Source organism: Lolium rigidum, chromosome 4 (assembly GCF_022539505.1).
Source record: "Lolium rigidum isolate FL_2022 chromosome 4, APGP_CSIRO_Lrig_0.1, whole genome shotgun sequence".
NCBI lineage: Eukaryota > Viridiplantae > Streptophyta > Magnoliopsida > Poales > Poaceae > Lolium > Lolium rigidum.
In genome coordinates, this window is record NC_061511.1 from 268,138,493 (window position 1) to 268,161,145 (window position 22,653).

The following is a 22,653-nucleotide window of genomic DNA, read 5'->3' on the forward strand; positions in this document are numbered from 1 at the left end:
AGCAAGTTTTTCATTTTCTTCTCTTTCCCACCTAGCACGCAATTCAGCCATTAATCTTATATTCTCATTAATTCTAACTTGGATGGCATTTGCTGTAGTAGTAATCTTATTATCAATATCCTTATTAGGCATAACTTTCAATTTTAAAAGATCAACATCGGAGGCAAGTCTATCAACTCTAGAAGCAAGAATATCAATTTTATCAAGCTTTTCCTCAACAGCATTTGTTAAAAGCAGCTTTGTGTACTAATAAATTCTTTAAGCATGGCTTCAAGTCCAGGGGGTGTGTTCCTATTATTGTTGTAAGAATTCCCATAAGAATTAGCATAACCGTTACCATTATTATAAGGATATGGCCTATAGTTATTACTAGAATTGTTCCGATAAGCATTGTTGTTGAAATTATTATTTTTAATGAAGTTTACATCAACATGTTCTTCTTGAGCAACCAATGAAGCTAACGGAACATTATTAGGATCAACATTAGTCCTATCATTCACAAGCATAGACATAATAGCATCAATCTTATCACTCAAGGAAGAGGTTTCTTCGACGGAATTTACCTTCTTACCTTGTGGGGCTCTTTCCGTGTGCCATTCGGAGTAATTAATCATCATATTATCAAGGAGCTTTGTTGCTTCACCAAGAGTGATGGACATAAAGGTACCTCCAGCAGCTGAATCCAATAAGTTCCGCGAAGAAAAGTTCAGTCCCGCATAAAAGGTTTGGATGATCATCCAAGTAGTCGATCCATGGGTTGGGCAATTTTTAACCAAAGATTTCATTCTTTCCCAAGCTTGTGCAACATGCTCATTATCCAATTGTTTAAAATTCATTATGCTACTCCTCAAAGATATAATTTTAGCAGGGGGATAATATCTACCAATAAAAGCATCCTTGCATTTAGTCCATGAATCAATACTATTCTTAGGCAGAGATAGCAACCAATCTTTAGCTCTTCCTCTTAATGAGAAAGGAAACAATTTCAATTTAATAATATCACCATCTACATCCTTATACTTTTGCATTTCACATAGTTCAACAAAATTATTAAGATGGGCAAGCAAGCATCATTAGAACTAATACCGGAAAATTGCTCTCTCATGACAAGATTCAAGAAAGCGTGTTTAATTTCAAAGAATTCTCGCTGTAGTAGCAGGTGGAGCAATAGGTGTGCATAAGAAATTATTATTATTTGTGGTTGTGAAGTCACACAACTTAGTATTTTCAGGAGTGGCCATTTTAGCAGTAGTAAATAAAGCAAACTAGATAAAATAAATGCAAGTAACTAATTTTTTTGTGTTTTTGATATAGAGTGCAAGACAGTAAATAAAGTAAAGCTATCAACTAATTTTTTTGTGTTTTGATATAAGTGCAGCAAACAAAGTAGTAAATAAAATAAAGCAAGACAAAAACAAAGTAAAGAGATTGGATTGTGGAGACTCCCCTTGCAGCGTGTCTTGATCTCCCCGGCAACGGCGCCAGAAAACAGTCTTGATGGCTTGTAACTCACGCGTTCGTTGGGAACCCCAAGAGGAAGGTATGATGCGCACAGCAGCAAGTTTTCCCTCAGAAAGAAACCAAGGTTTATCGAACCAGGAGGATCCAAGAAGCACGTTGAAGGTTGATGGCGGCGGGATGTAGTGCGGCGCAACACCAGAGATTCCGGCGCCAACGTGGAACCTGCACAACACAACCAAAGTACTTTGCCCCAACGAAACAGCGAGGTTGTCAATCTCACCGGCTTGTTGTTACAAAGGATTAGATGTATAGTGTGGAAGATGATTGTTTGCAAGAACAGTAAAGAACAATAGCAGCAGATTGTATTTCAGTGTAAAAGAATGGACCGGGGTCCACAGTTCACTAGAGGTGTCTCTCCCATAAGATAGCATGTTGGGTGAACAAATTACAGTCGGGAAATCGATAAATAAAGAGGGCATAACAATGCACATACATGACATGATAAATATAGTGAGATTTAATTGGGCATTACGACAAAGTACATAGACCGCTATCCAGCATGCATCTATGCCTAAAAAGTCCACCTTCAGGTTATCATCGAACCCCTTCCAAGTATTAAGTTGCAAAACAACGGACAATTGCATTAAGTATGGTGCGTAATGTAATCAATAACTACATCCTTAGACATAGCATAAATGTTTTATCCCTAGTAGCAACAAGACATCCACAACCTTAGAACTTTCTCGTCACCGTCCCGCATTTAATGGAGGCATGAACCCACTATCGAGCATAAATACTCCCTCTTGGAGTTAAGAGTAAAAACTTGGCCGGAGCCTCTACTAATAACGGAGAGCATGCAAGATCATAAACAACACATAGGTAATAACTTGATAATTAACATAACATAGTATTCTCTATCCATCGGATCCCGACAAACACAACATATAGTATTACAGATAGATGATCTTGATCATGTTAGGCAGCTCACAAGATCCGACAATGAAGCACATGAGGAGAAGACAACCATCTAGCTACTGCTATGGACCCATAGTCCAGGGGTGAACTACTCACTCATCACTCCGGAGGCGATCATGGCGATGAAGAGTCCTCCGGGAGATGAATCCCTTCTCCGGCAGGGTGCCGAGGTGATCTCCGAATCCCCCGAGATGGGATTGGCGGCGGCGGCGTCTCGATAGGTTTTCCGTATCGTGGCTCTCGGTCTTCCGGAAGCTTCGTGCAAAAATAGGACCCCGGGCGTTGATTTCGTCCAATTCCGAGAATATTTCTTTACTAGGATTTCGAAACCAAAAACAGCAGAAAACAACAACTGGCTCTTCGGCATCTCGTTAATAGGTTAGTGCCGGAAAATGCATAAATACGACATATAATGTGTATAAAACATGTAGATATCATCAATAATGTAGCATGGAACATAAGAAATTATCGATACGTCGGAGACGTATCAGCAGCTCACAAGATCTAAACATGATAGCACATGAGGAGAACACAACCATCTAGCTACTGCTATGGACCCATAGTCCAAGGATGAACTACTCACGCATCAATCCGGAGGCGATCATGGTGATGTAGAGTCCTCCGGGTGATGACTCCCCTCTCCGGCAGGGTGCCGGAGGTGATCTCCTGAATCCCCCGAGATGGGATTGGCGGCGGTGGCGTCTCTGGAACTTTTTCCGTATCGTGGCTCTCGGTAATAGGGTTTTCGCGACGGAGAGTATAAGTAGGCGGAAGGGCAGAGTCGGAGGAGGCACGGGGCCCCCACACCATAGGCCGGCGCGGGCCCCATGCTGGCCGCGCCGCCCTATGGTTAGGGCGTCTCGTGGCCCCACTTCGTATGCTCTTCGGTCTTCCGAAGCTCCGTGGAAAAATAAGACCCCGGGCGTTCGTTTCGTCCAATTCCGAGAATATTTCCCGTGTAGGATTTCTGAAACCGAAAACAGCACAAAACAGAACCGGCGCTTCGGCATCTCGTTAATAGGTTAGTGCCGGAAAATGCATATAAATGATGTTAAGTGTGTATAAAACATGTGAGTACCGTCATAAAAGTAGCATGGAACATAAGAAATTATAGATACGTTTGAGACGTATCAAGAGCGCCAATCAACGGCATTGTAGCTCTCCTTCTCACCATGCCCTTTTTGGGAGAAGCACTAGAGATTTTAACATTTGCTAGGTCGTCACCGTCCAAGGGCTTTTTAGTAGAGGTTGATGCCGAAGCATGTCCCTCTAATAAAGAGTCCTTGTCCTTGTCCTTTGTGATGGGAATAATGGGAGGAACCGACGGCTTTAGTAGCTTTGCAAGATATTTCTTCATATCTAGCATATTAGATTCCAAGGAGGATCTCAAGGATGTTTCCAAAGACTTGAGATCGTCCATGGAAGCCGGCTTCCCGGCCCCTTCCGTATTCTCATCGTCCGTCATACTCTTAGGCGGTTAAGCCCGAAATAATATCCAAAGCTTTGATACCAATTGATAAGATTGTATGCTGCACCTAGAGGGGGAGGGGTGAATGGGTGCTACCCAATTTTTAGTTCTTTTTCAATTAAGGCTTGACGCGAAGGTAAATTCTCTATATATGCAACTATGTGAATTTACCTAGATGACAAAATAAATAACTAAGCAAGATATAGCAATGCAATAAGGATAGAGGTAACCGAGAGTGGGGAACGCGGAGACACAAGGGATGATTCCCGTAGTTCCTTTCTTTTGAGGGGAAGTACGTCTACGTTGGATGGGTGTGGTTGCCACGAAGGCTTAACCAACGCCACGAAGGCCTCACCCTATTCTCCAGTGAGCAATGCCACAAAGGAATAGCTCACTTGTCCACTAAGGGATTTCCTCGAGGTGGAAATCGGGCCTTTCAAGGTTCTTGGGGCACACATCCACAACTGAATTGGAGGCTCCCAATTAATAGGTGTGACAACACAACAACAACAAGATCAAATCAATTAACAACAACTAGGGTTTTCAAAAAAAAAACTAGCAAAAGGGGCCTCAAGCAAATGGGGGGGAAATGCAGATCGCTTGGTGAGAATGTAGATCAAGATCTTCTCCTTCGATTCTCCAAAGATCATGAGCTTTGGGTGGTTGAGGTAGGAGATCAAGTGATTTTTGTGGCTTAGCTGAATGGTGTGTTCTTGGGGAGAAGGAGCAACTTTCCAAGGTAAAGAAGGGTCCATTAAGTACCCCTCAGCCAGATCTTCCCGTTGGAGCAACCTCGGCGGCAGTGCCGGCCAAAAATAACCGACAGTTGTTGCCCCGGAGATAATCTTGAAAATCATGTCGAAACGGTCCCGGCGGCAGTGTCGGCCTGATGCAACCGGCAATGCCGGACTGCTTCCACCGGTAGTGCCGGCCTGGAACAGCCAGCAGTGTCAGACTGCATCCGCCGGCAGTGCCGGCCTGGGCAGTTTCAGCACATTTCTTTTCTTCCTTTTTGGGGGATCGATTTCAACAGAGGTGACCAATCACTTCATCTACAACACTTATCATCACGTTAAAATATCACCGGTATTCTTGTCAAACACACAAAACACTAGAGATCATGAAATGTTCTTTCAATATGGTGCATGGTTTTTGGCACGAAAATTAAAGAATGCACATGAAGGAATAATTACACCGGGCTTGGGTGGGATTGCCTTCGACAATTTACGTGAGAAATTAGAGGTTTGCGGAAGATAAGAAAACTTAAACAAATCCTTTAAAAAGTTGACCAGACAAGTGATACAACGCAATACACTCTGTATTTAATTTAAAAAAATTCTCAACAAAAAAACTATACACCTTTTGTCTAGAAAGGATGGATGTCTAGAAACCCACAGAGTATTAAAAAATATTCATTAGGTTTTACGAACTTAAAAGAATTGATTTAATATTTATCTAGGACTTATATATCTTGATATAAGGTATTAATATGCCTCAAAATAATTTATTAAAAATCATAGAATAATTGGTAAAAAATATTGTTAACTTAATAAAAAATTCCTGTTATTTTCATTCTATTTTAGTAACTATTTAAAATAAAACATCCATTTGGATAAAAATAAATAGTTCTATAAATTGTTAAATAGTTGATTAAAATTAGAAAGAAACTTCCTAATATAATCTAATACTACTTTTTATTATATTCTTTGCTTTATGTATTTAAAAAATAAAGGAAAATACTTTTTAGTTAGTATTTCAGTCTCAATAATTTAAGACTAAATAAATAACCTCCAAAAAATAAGAGAAAATTCATTTTGTTGTTCTTTGGGTTCTTATTAAGTTTTTATTTAATATTTCATTTATTTTTAGGAATTCCATGTTATCCAATGGTATTTGTTTATTCGAATTTTATGAATATCCATATATGTTTTTCTGTTTGCTCTTCGGTTCGATCCCAACCACACAAGTCAAATTAAGCAACTTGGAACCAACTTGATTTCATACGATTAATCAGGTGCCCGATAGCAGGCTTAATTTTGAGGAGGGAATGATTTAGTATAACGTAGTTAAGGTAGGATACTAGTTGAAGTGATGCGAAAAGGAAAAGGCATGAATATAATTAGCTTCGTACGGTTCCTAATTTGTTAAGGTAATCCCAACGTTACGCCCCATTAAATCCACGACAGTAAATGTGATCAAATCAGCCGTTAATTACATGCAATATATTTATCCGGCAATTTCTCCATTTCGACTGTATATATATAGGGGAGCTAGCCAGGAGCCCAAGCTGCATACCTCGAGCATTTGAAGTGATACGTGGCTAGGTAGCAATTCAGTAATATTCCGAAAGAGCTCCTTCCATGGCGTCCTTCAAGCCTCTTGTTGCCATCGCCCTCCTCCTCCTTGTCGCCCTTCTCATGGTTGCGGACGCGCAGCCGGCACCCAAGATAGGTACGCATGTGTCCTCGATCAGCGTCTGGTTAACTTGAGGACATGCTGACAATATGCATCTGTACGCGATCTGATATTTCTGTTGTGCAGATTGCCCATCCGCGTGTAAGGCTCGTTGCGCAAAGAACGATAGGAAGAACGAGATGTGCAATAAGGACTGCAACATCTGCTGTGGCAAGTGCAACTGCGTCCCCTCCGGCACCGGCCAGGACACACGCTACGAATGTCCCTGCTACGCCAACCTCGTCAACTCCAAGGACGGCAAACCCAAGTGCCCCTAGACCCCAAACCGGAGGCACGCACGCATGGCAGCCTGCTAGCTACTTGCATATGTATCTGATGAAATGTTCTGCTCGATGAAAATTATAAAGCTATGGCTTTATTTTTGATTTGTTTACTGGAATGAGTTAATGCATTACTCTTCTTGTGCTATATAGTCGGTCACAGAGTTCTCAAGGAAATTGAGATTCAAGAACTAATCATGGTAGAGCATTCGTATTTTTTTCCTTTCCAGAGGGATCATTAACATCTCCGCCTTTTGTTCATTTTTTGTTTCCTGCATACCTAAATACTTCTAACTCAAAATGAATGAGTATGATTATATATGCTGATATATAATCCGCGTAAAGAGTGCAACCTGTATTGTTTGGCTAGCTACAGCCGGAGCTGAGAAGATACTGTTGTAACCCTGCAGTAGACTCCTTTTGAATCGCAGAAAGCGCGACTTGGAAGTGGTGATCTTTTAAGTGTGGACGAACTGCCCAAGAACATGCTAATATGTATCTAAGTACTTGTCTGATGAGTACTATGATAAGTATCAACCACCACGTTCGGAGCTTGTTACATCCTAAAAGCAACACAGTAAGTTTGCACATGATTATTTATCATGAAAGATACATCTAATCCTCCTCAAACTGAGATGGATCATGATCATCAACCTCAACTCTGGATGAAGTCTCTCGCTGGTATCTTGTTGAGAAAGTTTTGCAGTGAAGTACAGTTCATCCATATCCATTTCATCATCTAATAGGTGTCTCTCACCTTTCAGAAAATAAATGTTATCAACTGTTGTGCAAGTCAAGAAGGAAAATGAGTTGACAAGATTGCATTGAATAGGATTTTGCGAGGAAATTATTGAGATAAAGAATAGATACAGAGGTAGGCAGTAGTCAGATGTGTGCATGTTTAAGACGAGGGTGAAGGTTTGGTGAAATTATTCACCTAGTTATAGAAGTCAAACAAATAATGATACCAAAAGTAGCCAACAGAATGAAACAACATATTATGTTCGACAACACCTACCCGTGATAGTATTATGATACAGTAGCAGAACCCGAAGATAAGATATATGATATAGGTCGAAATTCAATTCGGCTTTCAGGTGCGTATGCTCCTTCTATCAAGAAATCATATTTTGAAATGTCAAAAAAAATTGACAAAAAATTCTACACATCTCCATAATATATGTGCGTTCGTCTAGTTTAACGAAAACACAATATTTTTGTGGTCTATGTAAAAAAATTATCTTGTGAAAAGCATTAATTTTTATCACTGAGTTTTATCTTTTTTACACATGTCACATGACAAGTTAATTTTTTATGAAACGACTTTGTGAGTAGCACGTGAAGATGTGCGTGCGAATTTTATGTTTCAATTTAAAAAAATTAAAATATTTGTGAGATGCATTTCAAAATAGAGGGATCATATGCTCCCATATTTCAAAACACCACTAACGATATAGATTGATTCCTCGAATAAGTTTAATTGGCTACCTGCTGCACATATCCAGGAATTGCCACAAGACGGCTCTTAATTTTCCTAACTCGCTCAAGATTCAATGTACCGATCTTTGAAGTTAGCTCATCAAATGCTGGATATGCATCTTTCTCTAGAGTCCCAATCTGCAGAAAAAGAGGACACTCACTGTCTGCAACTACCAAAAGACCAAATTTTGTTTATTTGCGAGAACTGAGAACCCCTGCTATCTCAAAAGTGATTTGCAAACTCTGTATCTTAAATACAGTATATATATGTTAAGATGACACAGGCAACAATCAAAGAGAGCGAGAGAAGAGGGAAGTTTGTGCACCTGCCAAAGGGCCAAATGCGGCAAGGTCAGATGGAGCGAGGTGCAACGGAGTCCCCGGCTTCTCCAGTTGAAGGCCTGGGAGGAGGCAAAAACGGAGCGCACCAGCACCCTTAGCTCAGCAACACAAAGGGCGTATTTCGTAGCCTGGATCGGATTCCTGCATAACTGGTGCAGTGGACCAAACGATGAATACGTTTTTTCCACACGGGGCCAGATTCGGTCCATCGTTTGGTCGTTTGTGTTGCATCACTGCGTATAGAAGTGCAGGTTTTTTGGATGCGTGAATAAAGTGTTCCATTTCCATCTGTGTTCAGCCACATCATATGTGTTTGATTGCCATTTTGGGCACCCAGATTGTGCTTCTCCTCACCACATTCAAATACGGTGACCTTACCATCACATAGCGGCACACAACAGCACAAATATGATCATAAACACATCACATAGTTATATACACATGGAACATAGTACTTAGTACCTAATCCTAGCGTCAGAGTGGTAAGACGCCTGCTTAAACCTGGGGGCGGACTACCCAAGTCCAAAAGCAATGTTCAACAGCCTGTTGAGGTCAACATTATAGGCACATATGCACAAAAACAAGTGTTTAACAGCCTCCTGAGGCTAGCACAACAACTACAACTTCACAACAGCAGAGACAGAGAACAAGCACACAACCCTAATGGCGAGGATCAACATAAGAGCCCTCGCGATACTTTCTGCAGCTGTCGATGCTGGAGCAGGAACTCTCCTTCCCATAGACGTCGACTTGGAAGCCATTGTCCTTAGGGGTGAAGACGGTCGTGTCATCGATGTGGAGGTCAGCCTTGTCGGCGAACTCACTCCAGGAGTTGATGAAGCCGACGCGCTCGGCGCCCCACTGGAGCTGCACCCGCCACTCGCAGCACTCGCCCATGTACAAGGCCACCTTCACCGGCAGACCATTGTTCTTCAGCTTGTACTTCCTGATCAGGAGCTACTCCATGTAGGGTGGCACAGCGAGGGCAATGAGGTCGTGGCTCTCCAGTCGCTACCTGGGACCATGCACCAGGTCAGCAAGACGCCCAGCGTGAACCCTAGGCGCGGTGACCTGTCGGTGGTCTTCCATGAACCCTTCATTGGCGTCCTGAAACTGCACCCGGACGGCAATGTCCCATGCCTCCACTATGGGCCCTTCCGGGAAAGTTTCCAGGAAGAGCCAGTTCTGGAGATGCAATGAGAATGACAAGAGGGAGCGATACTTGCATTGGTGAGCTCCAATGGCAATGACAAGCTCAAGTCCATCATGGCCGTGACAATTTCAAGATCATCATGGCAATGACAATCTCAAGATCATCATGTCATTGATAAGCTCAAGATCACCCTACTCGTCGTTGACATGCTTATGACAAGCATGCAATGCTTCTGACTAACATGCAACGCACATTGACATCAATCAGTTCTACATTGACATCAATCGGGTCTACATTGACATCAATCCGGTCTACATTCACATCAATCCGATGAGGAAGGGATAGAGAGTGGTTACAATGGGTCGGGGAGCTAGCGGGTCGGACAGAGGACGTGGCTACGCACCGGCGCCGGCATGTAGTACAGGAGGTCGCACCCCAAATGCAGGTGGAGGCGGAGGCGGAGCCCGAGCAGCAGTCGGATGGCAGGGCGCCGGAGCCACGGACGGAAGATGAGACGCGGACGGAGCATACGGCTGCCGACGAGCACGGGGTCGGCCGAACGGCGGCGCGCGCCATTGGGAGCAGCCGGACGCGACTGGCCCCATGGCATCATCGAGTGCATCGAGGTGGACGCGAACCCGGTGAGAGCACTGCAGGAGCCTACTGCACCCGCCGCCATTGTCGCCGCCCTCGCCGAAGGAAACCCTAGGCAGGGCTGAAAAACCCCCGTCGCGGGATCCGCCAAAGGAATCTCGGCGGCCTGTAGAGCGGCAACGGTCGCGCTGCGCGTACCCACGCGGAAGGGCCTGGTCGCGATGAGCGACGGGCGATTAAACACCGGTACTCGACCGACATCGATCTGCGCCACTGAATCGTGGCCGACGGTGTCGTACTCCTGGAGGATGCGCCTCATCGCATCATTTGGCCTGGTGACCGTCGGGCTAGCCGCGGGATCCATCGGTGCTGGGGCGGAAGGAGGCGGGAGAGGCGAGGAGGCCATGAGCGGTGGTTAATGGAACAGTGGCGTGTGTCAGTGAGAGAGTTAAATGGAGAGAGGGGGAGGAGGGAACCGGTGACTGAAAGTAGGGAGCGATGGCCAAGATGATGCAGTATCTCCCGCGCTTCTCCACGCGTGCAATCGTTGCACGAGGATGTGCAAAATTGAACAACAACAGGACAGGCCGGCTAAAAACTGCCGATTCAGGTGTTCCTCCTGAGGATGCTTTGAGAAGCGGTTGTACCGCAACGCGAAAGCCTTTCGAGCAACCAAACAAACTAAAATTTGTTGGCTTGACGCGTCAAGGTAAAACCAGCCTTCCAAACACGCCCATAGAGAAACTGAAGGGAGGAACAAGGGAGGAGAAGGGTGCGGGCTGGCGGCATCTCTCACCTCGGCTCGACTCCGTCTATCACAGCGGCGATTTGGAACTATGGGCATATGGTTCCCACATAGACATTAAACTCGTAATAACAAAAAAATATCTTTGCCGGAAGTGAAACAAGTAACAAATTGAGTATCTAACTTGTCTTATAAACATGTCACAATGTTTATAGTTTCTTCATACAGAATTTAAGGGACAGATATGTATACCAGTTTACTAAAAGAAATAAAGGACAAATGGTCCTTTTAACACATACTCCTTCTGTGCATTAATGTAAGATGTTTTATATACTTTTAAAGGAGGCTAGATATAATCATAAAAACAAAAATAAGTGAACCTACATATGAAAATAGATTAGATACAAACCGAACTAAAGTAGATGAACCAAACAAATCGCTTCAATATCTTACATTTCCAAACAGATGGAGTACTTAAAATCATATACGGAAGAAAGTCCACTTTTCGTCCTTCAGTTTTATAGTTAAAATAACATGAGGTCGGACCTTATTGAAAATTCCATGCAAGATGGTTCGTTCAACAGTGTGGGATTGAGAAACGACACAAGATTTCTCTGCCCACGCGGATTAAACAGGGATCTCAACGGAATGCTTATTTGTCCAACATGAAATCGACGTCATTGGAAGAAACATTCACAACAATCTATGGCAAGACAAGTCAATACTACAACGTCTCAAGTCTCTCAGAGTTGGCGGGTACAAAGGACATAGTAAGAACTTTGATGGGCAAACAAACAGCGCCACTGACAATTAACACCCATGAAAACATTCTGATAGTTAGCTCTCTCACAAAGAGCTGATCTTTCCCGAAACACGCACATTATCTGTCAAGACTATAGTTTATAATACGTAAAGGCAGCATTAATCCGAATATCATCCAGCTTATCCAGATAATAGAAGAAGCTCCTGCCAAGATGCTTCAAGCCTATTTCAAGAAATTAAGCACATGTAGTTAGTTGCAGAAATTAATGGAACAAAATTACTTGCTAGAGAAACTTCACGCATATATAATAGCCAGAGTGAGCAAATAGCCCATTTTTCATGTACCAACGCTGCCAAGTACAGACATTGGTTAAATATACTTAGACTACTACCACTAGGAGCAGATGGAAACCACTAATTTGAAACCATTAAATGTTTGTATGGTTACCAAATTGGAGTAGCTACTGCAAATACATCAGTGTGCAAATGTTCATTCATTTGATCAAATAATCAAGCACATCAATATATGGCCGGCATACCTTGTTGGCAATGTTGTTGGACAGCCAGTCAAGCCCCTCGTACAAACCCTCACCAGAGGTAGCACATGTGCTCTGGATGTACCTGAAACAAGTATCAAATCGTAAGTTCAGGGACAGGTAGTAAATTGAGTCATTATGCACAAGGCAATAGAATGTAGATTGAATAGTACAAAATTCAAAATGAATACAGAGTTTAGGCAGGTATGCTATTGGAGACCAATCATCTTACTCAATGGGGAATAAAGTTCTTTTGGCATAGGATAGAAACATACCAGTGTCGCTGGCGAAGGGAATGCAGGCCAAGCTTATCAGTGATTTCAGCAGCATTCATGGCATTAGGAAGATCTTGCTTGTTTGCGAACACCAGAAGCACAGCATCACGCAACTCATCCTACAATCATTATACAATATTGCTGTCATTAACCCATGCATCACTGAGAAAATGATGAGAGGAGGCGAACTCCTCGAACTAAACTAATTGGACATCAGACGATGAGCATTTTGGAAACAATAAACAAACTAGTACATGATACTATGACAGTATATATATTCCTTGTCACAGATACACTAGTATTGATTTACTTGCTATAGTTCTTATGCTATGATCACCAACAGCCAAGAGATTAAATCCAAAATATGGAAGTATATGAGAGATCCTGGTAAAGGAATCCACAAAACATAGGCCACTTTTATGATCTTTATGGAGCAGACTAGGTGTAGACATTTTTTAGCCTTGTGGTAATACCTCATTGAGCATCCGGTGAAGCTCATCTCTGGCCTCAACAACACGCTCTCTGTCGTTGCTGTCCACCACAAAAATAAGGCCCTGGGTGTTCTGGAAGTAGTGCCTCCACAGGGGCCTGATCTGTATTGGGAAAGTACACAAAAAGAGATCAGATGAGAAGCAGAGAGAAAAAAACAGAATATGTCAGGAAGTATAAAACATAACGGCAGACTTTTGAATTCTGATACGAAATAGGATTCATCTTAACTATAGATTCTGAATTGTTAACAAATTTTCAAAGATGGTGTCCTTCCATGTAATAATTTTGATATTGCAAATGCTATAACTGAACACACTCAACTATATATATTCTAAATTGTTCATACATACGTATATATGTGGCCTTTATACAATTTTCCTTACCTTGTCCTGACCCCCGACATCCCAAACTGTGAAACTAATGTTCTTGTACTCGACAGTTTCAACATTAAATCCTGCAGATAGAGAACATACAGATTCAATCAACGTATACATGCAATGCAGAGGTAAAGAAATTATCTAGAACTTAATCACAATCCTCGGTAAAGTAAGCACTCACAACAAAAGCATCTGAATACACATCAACAGATTACATGGGAAGCAAAAAAATCGTCTAACGCGTAATATCAAACATGAATTGAACAAGCAACAAATTATTAACTCCTACAGGAGGCTTATGTTGCAAATGAGTTGGCCACTTTCGTAATGATCTCAAACTTTTGCTTGCCATGGAACACGCATTACATGCACACAATCCTATGCTAAAGCTACAACCGAGAGTTATACGATTACAAACTACATACAAGATAAATAACATGCTGTAATGGCAAATTGACGATGGTGGCTTACCGATGGTGGGGATGGTGGTGACGATCTCGCCGAGCTTGAGCTTGTAGAGGATGGTGGTCTTACCGGCCGCGTCGAGACCGACCATGAGGATCCTCATCTCCTTCTTGGCGAAGAGGCGGCTGAAGAGCTTGGTGAACGTGAGCCCCATCTCGGCTCCTGCGCTGAAAAGGCGAAAGCGTCAACCACACAGATCCACATGTACACAGGCTCGCTAAAATAAGAACAAAAATACGCCGGAATCAAGCCAAGGCAGCTAGATCTACGAGATCCCGTGCCCGCGGCACGCAGATCCGAGCCACGGCGGACGAACACCGCCGAAACAGAACCAGATTCGCGCGCAACTTGCGCGGGGGAATCGTGCCGGATTCCCGAGCACTAGCGTTGGAACGAGCGGAACCGGTCAAACGCGCCAGATTCCTCGAATCAACCCCTCCGAAAACCGATCGAATCTGCCGGATACCGACAGGACGAGGAGATCGACCTCCCCCGTGATCGACCAAAACTACGCAGGTGAAGCCGATCGCTACGACAGACAAATTAAAGCACGATCCGAACGATGATCAAGCCGAACGGCACAGCGGTGGAGAAACGGGTAAAGGAGAGATCCGGCGGGATGAGCGCGAATGGTGGTTACCGGGATCGCGACGACTGCTGCCCTGTGCGTGAGGCCTCGGTGATCTCCTCCTCTCTTCCTCGCCCTCCTCGCGCCGGGGCTTCCTCCTGGGTTGGGGATCGGGTGGCAGGCAGGAGGAAGAGGAGAGAAATGGAGGAGAGAGAGAGAGACCGGGGTGGTCGCACATAGGAGGAGACTATATACGGCGGGTCATCGGTTGGTGGGGCCGATTTCGTTGTGGAGGGCGCATAGAAGGGCTGCGTGGGCCAGCTGGTTAGTGGGTCCATCGACGTGCGGTGACATAAACTCGGGCGGTCGTTGTGGCCCCCCCCCCCCCCCCCGAGAATTTGGTGGCCCATTCATTACATATACTAGATTTAAATGCGCGGCTGCAGCGCACGATCCCGTAAACTCGTTGTCGATGAAAACTCTATATAACGGACGGAGTAGGAAACCGTTTATATAGAACCAGAAAATATATTATAGTAGCAAACACTCAATGGCTATGTCAAGAGCAACGAAATAAAAAGAAACAATAAAAGCATTATCTATAAATGGTCTTCGGAGGCTACGTCGCGAGAAAACTCGATTGTTTTAGTTGGGTTAATACATTATCTCTTTTCTTGTGTCACTTTAATCTCCTTCGCAACTTAACCTTGGATTTTCCAAAATGTTGGGTCGAAGCCACAAATGTTCTTCACTAAGTCATCATTACATTGTTGTATAACTCGAAATACTCGCAATTTGCTTTTCTACCTTTGTCTCAAGGTTCCTGGTAGAAGCGTGAGAATGTTGTAACTCTAACAGAGTTATTTACTTCTCTTCATGTAGTGTTACAGTTTCCTCAAGTAAGCTGCTCTTAATTCGTTCCATTGCTTGGTCAAGCTAGCATTGCTATTCTTCATGTCTTCATCGTAAATCTGCTCCTCAATTCTAAGATTCCCAACGAAAACCACAAACTGCTGCAACTCCGAGAGGGTTTTATTCTTCTTATCTTGAATTGCTACAATTTCATCATGGAAACTAACCAAGACATCTTCAGACCCTTTCTTCGAGGTTAGAGTTACTCTTCGCAGATCTTCATTGGCGGAGCCGTAGAATATAGTTGTTTTCTCTTTGCTACTCTAACTCACATTCAAGACTCTTGACTCGAAGCATTTGAATTTTGTAAACAATAAAGGGTGTGTTCCTTCTATCTTTGTAACAGAATGATCTCCTCTTGCATATTAGTCTTAGCATCTTCCAATTGTCTATCCAAGCTAGAATTCTTCTCCTCCGAGAATGAAAATGACAAATGAAATTAGACACCGAAAGATAGAAAGGATCAATTATGTTTTTATTTCCAGCGCACCATGATGATGCCATAAAAATTGGTGCCTCACATCTTCTCTTTTTAGATTTGTTTCTATTGAAGCGTCGTGATTTTGTACAATAGTAAAAACAGTTGCGGGTTATTCGAATGAATTCAGGGAAAAATAAAGTGATACTAAATGATGATTGCGTGGTTAGTGTCAAATATAGATAATGCATCAAAAGATTGCATAGATTATGTCCAAAAGGATATGGACGAGCTTTTAAGAGAAAAAGATCAGTCAAGAACATGCACATGCCCGTATAGTATCATAATGTGTAATCCTTTTAGACTTCGGATTTTATGCATAATATAAAAAAACACCCATATGAATGAACAAGTCAATGGCAAAAATATTCAAATAAATATAAGCGAAGATATAATTGTGCGCCTTGGCGCACGACCCCATTGGATTCGCACCGATTTACATTTGGTATCATGGTGATAAAAACAACACGGAAAAATGATAATACATATTTTTAGACAAAAGAAAGGTAGCCATGATAAGCTAAAATCATTTGCAGGATTTCTTATCAAGTAATTTTGGAGGAGATAAAACATTTTAAAGTTTTGACTTGGTTCGCTGCACAATAGGAATCACCACGTCCTCACATTTAAAAAATATAAAATTTAAGGAAACATATTAGAAAGGATTGTTGAAGAAATAACGGAAAATCAAATAATGGTAGCAAGCTTCTTCATCAACTTCGGAGTTCGGAGGTAGCCATGATAAGCAAAAAAATCATTTGTATCTCCTTAATCTGAAGCTCAAAGTTACTGAAACTATAAATGTCGCTATGATGCAAGCCAAAACTTTAGAATCTCCAGGAGTAGTGCTGCCAAGTAGCACAATAGCCAAAACATAAGCACCAAGTGATGCATCGTCTATTTGGTCATTTAGTATTAAATACATTTTTAGAAATAAACTATGTTTCCCACCGGAACAAAAACATGAACATGGTGCTACTTCTAAGCATATCTCTAACATGGAACCACATTTATGTTTTTATATTAAAAAGGCATATATGGTTATCAAGATTGGGCCACCAATATCTCCTGAAATGAAGTACTATTAGGCAACTGTCTCGTCCTTGGACCAACTTTCACATCCATTTCGGTGGCCACGTCGAAGCCCTTGTTTATGCAGTAACTACAGTCACCCTTGGTGATGCCTGACATCTCCTAGAAATGCACGACTTTACAGTGATTTCATCGCACTCTTAAACTCGTATAACCGATGGTGCTACCATAGGAAGACAATAGTTTAGGTATTTTCTTCTCACTCTTAAGTATCATTTTGTACTTTCTACAACTGAAAGGATTTTAAACAGAACCTTATTGAGCAAAGGGATACATAGAAGCATCATCCAGGCATGTATTGATATGCTGCTTGCACACATAGAAAGAGAGGTTACCTCTTATTTATTCCGGATGCATCGAGATGATGCCGGTAGCTCCTACGGATCATCAACCACACTTGGAAGAACCTAACATGACATCCCGTGCAGACGATAAGTATACGAAGCGCAAGTAAACCAAAAGACCATGTCTACTGGATAAGTAACTATCTTTAAAGCCACGACACCGAACAGAATCATGGAACAAAGCTCTCTGCACAAATGAATTCTCAAAGATACTTGTTGATGTTAAATATTTTCTCCGAAGATCCCCAAATTTCAAGCTAAATAAATATATTTGTGAATTTCTTTTCAAATTAGCAAAGATACTTAAATTTGATGTGAATTTCCATCCTTCCGTGAAGATAGTACATGGTGCACAACCGGCTGAAATAAAGCGAGACCACCTATGGTGAGGCCTACCATAGATGAAGGTACATCTAGCAAAGCCGCATATATCACGAATAGGTGCAAAGGCTGATGATGGATACCAAACAATTTCTGAGCTCTCTCTTCGCCGTTGGTGTGGCCTCGCCTGAACCTGCAAGATTTGTCGGAATCCACTGGTACTGCAGTGTGGTGATATTTCAGTAAACAGCCTAATACCTGCAGCAAGATCAAGATTCTGGTTGGGATAACCTAGCAATAAATAATGAGTGAAACTAACATGTACAACAGAAATTTAATGTACAATAATAAACATGTTTTTCAGACCAAGATATAGCTGCCTGGGAAATTCTTAGAAATGCTAAATAATGTCATATTCGTTCTACGGAGTATATCTTTACTGCATGCTGCACTTTTCAATAGACCCTATTCTCGCTTACATTCCGTAAGCATTGGCACGTGAAAAAGAACATAAAGCATTTAAGTTTATAAGAGATGAGCATTTCTTGAGCTAACAAACCATATGTTTATTTGTCCTGGCTACTTACACAACCAAATTTCTAATCTTGTATATTTAAGTGGACGTTGATATATTATGTGATCTATGTGTTTGAGATACATGACAACAAGAGAGAAATAAAGAGAATCCATAATTATACAGTATGTTCTAAAAAACAAAATACGGAAGTGGATCTCATTTCCACCATGGCTATAACCACAACTGGTTACCCATAGCAAGAATAAGACAACTTTTAGCTTTTCCTCGCTTGTAATAACCAAAAATGAAAAGTACTACCAGCAGCAGTTAGGAACCGATAAGACGTGATGGCAATAGTGCAACATATTGATTTAACCAATTATAAAATAATATTCGGATTTTACTACACCTAAACTCATTCCAACTATCTTTAATCAACATATATGAATGCCCATCAAATAAACATGAATGGAATAGAATATGTTTGAAAGTTCCTCCCAAAAATTGAGCACTCTCGTGTACATAGAGTTGGTAAATACCTCTAAGAAAAGCGAAATAAATAGTTCCAACAATGAGAAAATTTAAGGATCATCTGGTATGCAACATATGACATCATCAAGTTTTCTAGTAAATGTGGTCATGATGCATTGAAAAAAAAAGTGGTGTTCGAGATAGCCCACCTCCATGTATTATATTTTGCGCTTCTCATGGGTGAGCCAAATAGTGCCTTCAATTTCTAGATTAGATGGACAACCAAAATATAAGGTCATGAGAGGGGAAAATATGCTGCATTTTAACAAAACCAATTAGCATTCGAGAACCGACTCGTACAAATCAAAAAAATGCATAATCCAAACAATTTATCTTTTCTTCATTTTGCGGCAAGTAGACAACAACATCACTCATCACTCAGTAATTGAGCCCAAAACCCCGGCCCATCATAAACAGGAAATTAGAATTGTCATGGAAGAATCCATTTGATGTATGCATTGATTTATTAAGCTAGGTACAACTCAACTAATTACGAATGAATGAGATATTTCTAAATATAGAAAACCATATCATAGTAAAGCAAAGGGAGTTGTAGGCTACCACCTTGACATTGCCGCTTTCAAAGAGCAAGTTCTTGAGTTCATCTCAAGCCGTCGTCTCTCCATACTCAAATGACCGGCTCCCGAAAAGAACACCGGACTTACCACATGAATATAGACATCAATCTGTACAATTGCATCTATGTGTGTTGGATGAATGACAGGATCAACCAATGAGATCTACGGAATCGAAAGATGTTCGGCGAAGCTATCTCTCGCACTCGTACACATTCAACATCATATTTTTTTTGCAATAATAGAGAGAGGAGGAAAATAGGGAGCTCACCGGGAGCAGTAGGTTGGGGATGTGATGGGCTACAGCTGTACTGAATGGTGGCCGGCAGGCGCAGGTCTAGAACGACGCGTGACAACTCGGGGTGGTGGTGGCGTAAATCGCCGGCAGCAGCGAGCTCCGGGAAAGCGACCACCATCTCGTCATCCTTGCCTCCCCGATGTCGTACCTGCGCTGCGGAGAGCTCCTCGCGCCGGGTACGCTCACGGACCGTCACCGCGGACACAAGAAGCAGGTAAGAGGTCCTCCATGGCTGGTGCATCGAGCAAGGGGAGGGAGAGGAAGAGGCCCCGCCCTGCTGTGCCATGGCAGCCGTCGTGGAGACACGCGTGTGCAGAATGTATTTTCCTCTAGATCCATCACAATAATTGGCACTTCTCATTACTCCCCCTGCTAAACAACATGAGATATGCAAATAAAATTCATTAGCAGCTGCTCCCATCAACGATTGTCTCAAAAAGCCTCCTATAAATAACTCATCTATTTAGAAAATAATAGCTTGCATAGAAAAGTCAAAAAATCAAGAGGCAGTGTACATATAATTAAGTCACATATTTTAAGCTAGATTTCAGCAAATAAAATCTATTGAGGGGAAGGGATAGTACATAGGTCGATCTTCCCCTCCATCCCACTTTCCTTTTCATGAAACAACCTCGTAGCCATAAATAAAAAGATCTAAATGAATAAATATGAAATGTTAGGGAATTAAACCAAAAGGAGTAGTGGAAGATAGAATTGGACAAATCTATAGGAACAATTGCACACCCACATAGTGTTTTCCAAGTGGAGATAGCCAATCACCGGCCAAGATTAAAATCCTCCTATGTGATTCATGAGCAAATATTAAGAACCGATAGTGCAAAATCCTCACAAGATAGGAGATGTGCGGAGAGGACGACGCTCACCAGCGGTGACACATGGCAAGCGGCGGCCTACGCTGCTTAGATCGCCACCAGCCCGATCATCCGACCGCCGTCCGGCCAGCCGCGGCTCCTCTTGGAGTGTGGCGTTCGTCGGTGGCTATGCTCTAATTGTTCCATCAACCATGGTTCTTATCATGCTGTAGGGATCGCAAAGCGCTAGCGAGGCAGGCCAACCATTACACACCTTCATATGCAAGAACTAAGATGTTGCATCACATTAGCTCCGAGTGGATTCCACTACTTAAATGCAGGGCCTATCTGTCTAACAATTCGAAGCCAATGTTACACTCATCAGGCCAACTATTGACCATACCAGATGAACCTCTAACTATGCAGCAGATTAATATTAATAAATCTCCATATATATATTTCAACTTTCATGTCGGCATGTGCATTAGCAAATCTAAACTTGAACCGACAACTTGTAGGAAACCCCAGTCTACATTTCCTCAAAATATCAATATACATGGTAACATTACACCGATGATATGTACATGGATAGTAAGCATTGCATGAGTACCTTGTTGTTTTCCAAATCCAAGGGTTATAAGCTTCTGCATTAGTTGTTTTCCGGGAATTAGCCATTAGGTGATCTTATCTCGCGTGTATGCTCCCGACACAAAATTTATAGATATGAGCACAATGCCGCGAGATGTAATTTCTAAAATATTCATTAGAAAATAAGCCAGCAAAGAATATGGAAAAGCAAATAAGGAAGATGACATTTGTTCCCAATTGTATTATTAAGGCGAGAATTTCCAAAATACAATTGCTCGTTGAGTAGGTCATCGAGCCACAACGGCTGCTCCTCGATGATACTCTCGGACAAAGTGCGCTAGTGGTGCTCATGGCCGTGGTCATGCCCGAAGATTTTCCCCTCTCATGACCTCCAGCTTTGGTTGAGTGGGGTGTTTCCAGTAACTGGAGCATCATCCAAGGATTAGCACCCACGCACAACGAAGTAATATGCAAATGTTTCCGCAGCCCAATCGCAAGACACCCAAAAACGCAGAACTGTGTAGGCCACCCCAACGCATCCGCTGACGGTCAGCAAAACACGGATAGACCGTAGGAAATCGACTCCGGAACTCTGTCCTGCGCAGCCTAGGCACACCCACACGCGCTGAACACAAATCGAAGAAAATCAACCACAAGGAACATCCCAAGCACCCAAAATCCCCGGATCCACAACAACGTGCGCATGACACACCCACGAATCGGCCCCAATTCCCGGGCACCCACCACACAAATGCTTAGTAGAGATCCAAAAATACACACACGCTTGCACGAGAGAAAGCTACCCACGACCGAATCCACCGCAGCCACATCCACATCAATATCAAAGAATAATGGAAAAAACAATGGGCGGAGGGAACAAACCACATCGGGGAAGAAGCAACCCCGAGAGCCCCGCCTCCCTACCGCACAGCCTATCACCGTCTCCCTCGTATGCGCTCGCCGGATCCACCGCCGTGTTCGTCTCCGTCGACACCCGACCCCGACGACGTGGTCCGCGTCTACGGCTCCCACGGCTGCCTCGTGGCGTGGCGCCTCCGTGTCGGGCTCCTCTACAAGGCCGTCGCGCCGCCGCACTTGACGCCGCGACCCCGCTTGGCCGCCCCGTGCTCCGCCTCTCCGCCGCCGGACCGAAGGTCTGCGGCGCCGCCCTCCTGCGCCACGTTGACGCGCGCTTCGAGGGGAATCCCACCGTCGCGCCGCCCCTGCGCGCGGGATTAGGGGAGAGCATGGCCCCGCTCGGCCGCCCCGTGCTCCGCCTCTCCACCGCCGGCCCGGAGCTCTGCGGCGCCGCCGACGCCCTCCTGCGTCACGTCGACGCCGCCGCGCCGCCCCCGCTTGCGGGATTGGGGGAGAGCGTGGATCGGGGGCATGCGGGGATTGGGGGAGTGCGGCTAGGGTTTGGACCGTGGGCTGCCTATTTTAATCATGTCCGACCAAGAGCAATCTCACCCGCGATCACCGACAGGCGGGCCCGGACAATGGTGGGGCCCACTTGCGGCCCGCAGGCGGGTAGCACATGGCCCTTGCATGGCTTTATCTAGTGGGAGGAGAGGTTAACCACGTCCGACCAAGAGCAATCTCACCCACGATCACCGACAGGCGGGCCCGGACGATGGTGGGGCCCACTTGCAGCCAGAGGCGGGTAGCACATGGCCATTGCATGGCTTTAGCTAGTGGGAGGAGAGGCAACAACGAACGGACCAGATACGCCGATGGGGTGATCCAACGGCCACGAAG

General features: G+C 43.5%; 1 protein-coding gene and 2 long non-coding RNA genes across 4 annotated transcripts; all 3 read right to left on the bottom strand.

The window, feature by feature from the left end:
- Window positions 1-11,632: 11,632 nt before the first annotated feature.
- LOC124707700 (ADP-ribosylation factor 2) lies at window positions 11,633-14,632 on the bottom strand. The gene is made up of 7 exons (XM_047239367.1): window positions 14,500-14,632; window positions 13,866-14,026; window positions 13,401-13,471; window positions 12,999-13,118; window positions 12,526-12,644; window positions 12,254-12,335; window positions 11,633-11,937 (listed from the first exon to the last, which is right to left on the bottom strand). Exons 2-7 carry the CDS (start codon window positions 14,011-14,013, stop codon window positions 11,932-11,934), a joined length of 546 nt encoding a protein of 181 aa, XP_047095323.1. The 5' UTR covers window positions 14,014-14,026; window positions 14,500-14,632; the 3' UTR covers window positions 11,633-11,931.
- Window positions 14,633-17,757: 3,125 nt separating this feature from the next.
- Window positions 17,758-19,266, bottom strand: LOC124650516. The gene is made up of 3 exons (XR_006987040.1): window positions 19,187-19,266; window positions 18,772-18,827; window positions 17,758-17,832 (listed from the first exon to the last, which is right to left on the bottom strand). It is a non-coding gene; the product is annotated as an uncharacterized LOC124650516 (long non-coding RNA).
- A 488-nt stretch (window positions 19,267-19,754) lies between these two features.
- On the bottom strand, window positions 19,755-20,400 carry LOC124705883. 2 transcript variants are annotated; one of them, XR_007004183.1, is made up of 4 exons: window positions 20,380-20,400; window positions 20,244-20,295; window positions 20,080-20,126; window positions 19,755-19,864 (listed from the first exon to the last, which is right to left on the bottom strand). It is a non-coding gene; the product is annotated as an uncharacterized LOC124705883 (long non-coding RNA). The 2 variants fall into 2 exon arrangements; XR_007004182.1 differs by having other exon boundaries at window positions 19,755-19,867.
- Between the last annotated feature and the right edge of the window lie 2,253 nt (window positions 20,401-22,653).

Excerpts from the sequence above, each read along its gene's own strand:
- LOC124707700 (XM_047239367.1), bottom strand. The coding sequence starts at position 14,013 with ATGGGGCTCACGTTCACCAAGCTCTTCAGCCGCCTCTTCGCCAAGAAG. Across the intron at positions 13,472-13,865 it reads CACCACCATCCCCACCATCG|GATTTAATGTTGAAACTGTC; the intron begins GTAAGCCACCAT and ends CTCTATCTGCAG. Across the intron at positions 13,119-13,400 it reads ATGTCGGGGGTCAGGACAAG|ATCAGGCCCCTGTGGAGGCA; the intron begins GTAAGGAAAATT and ends TTCCCAATACAG.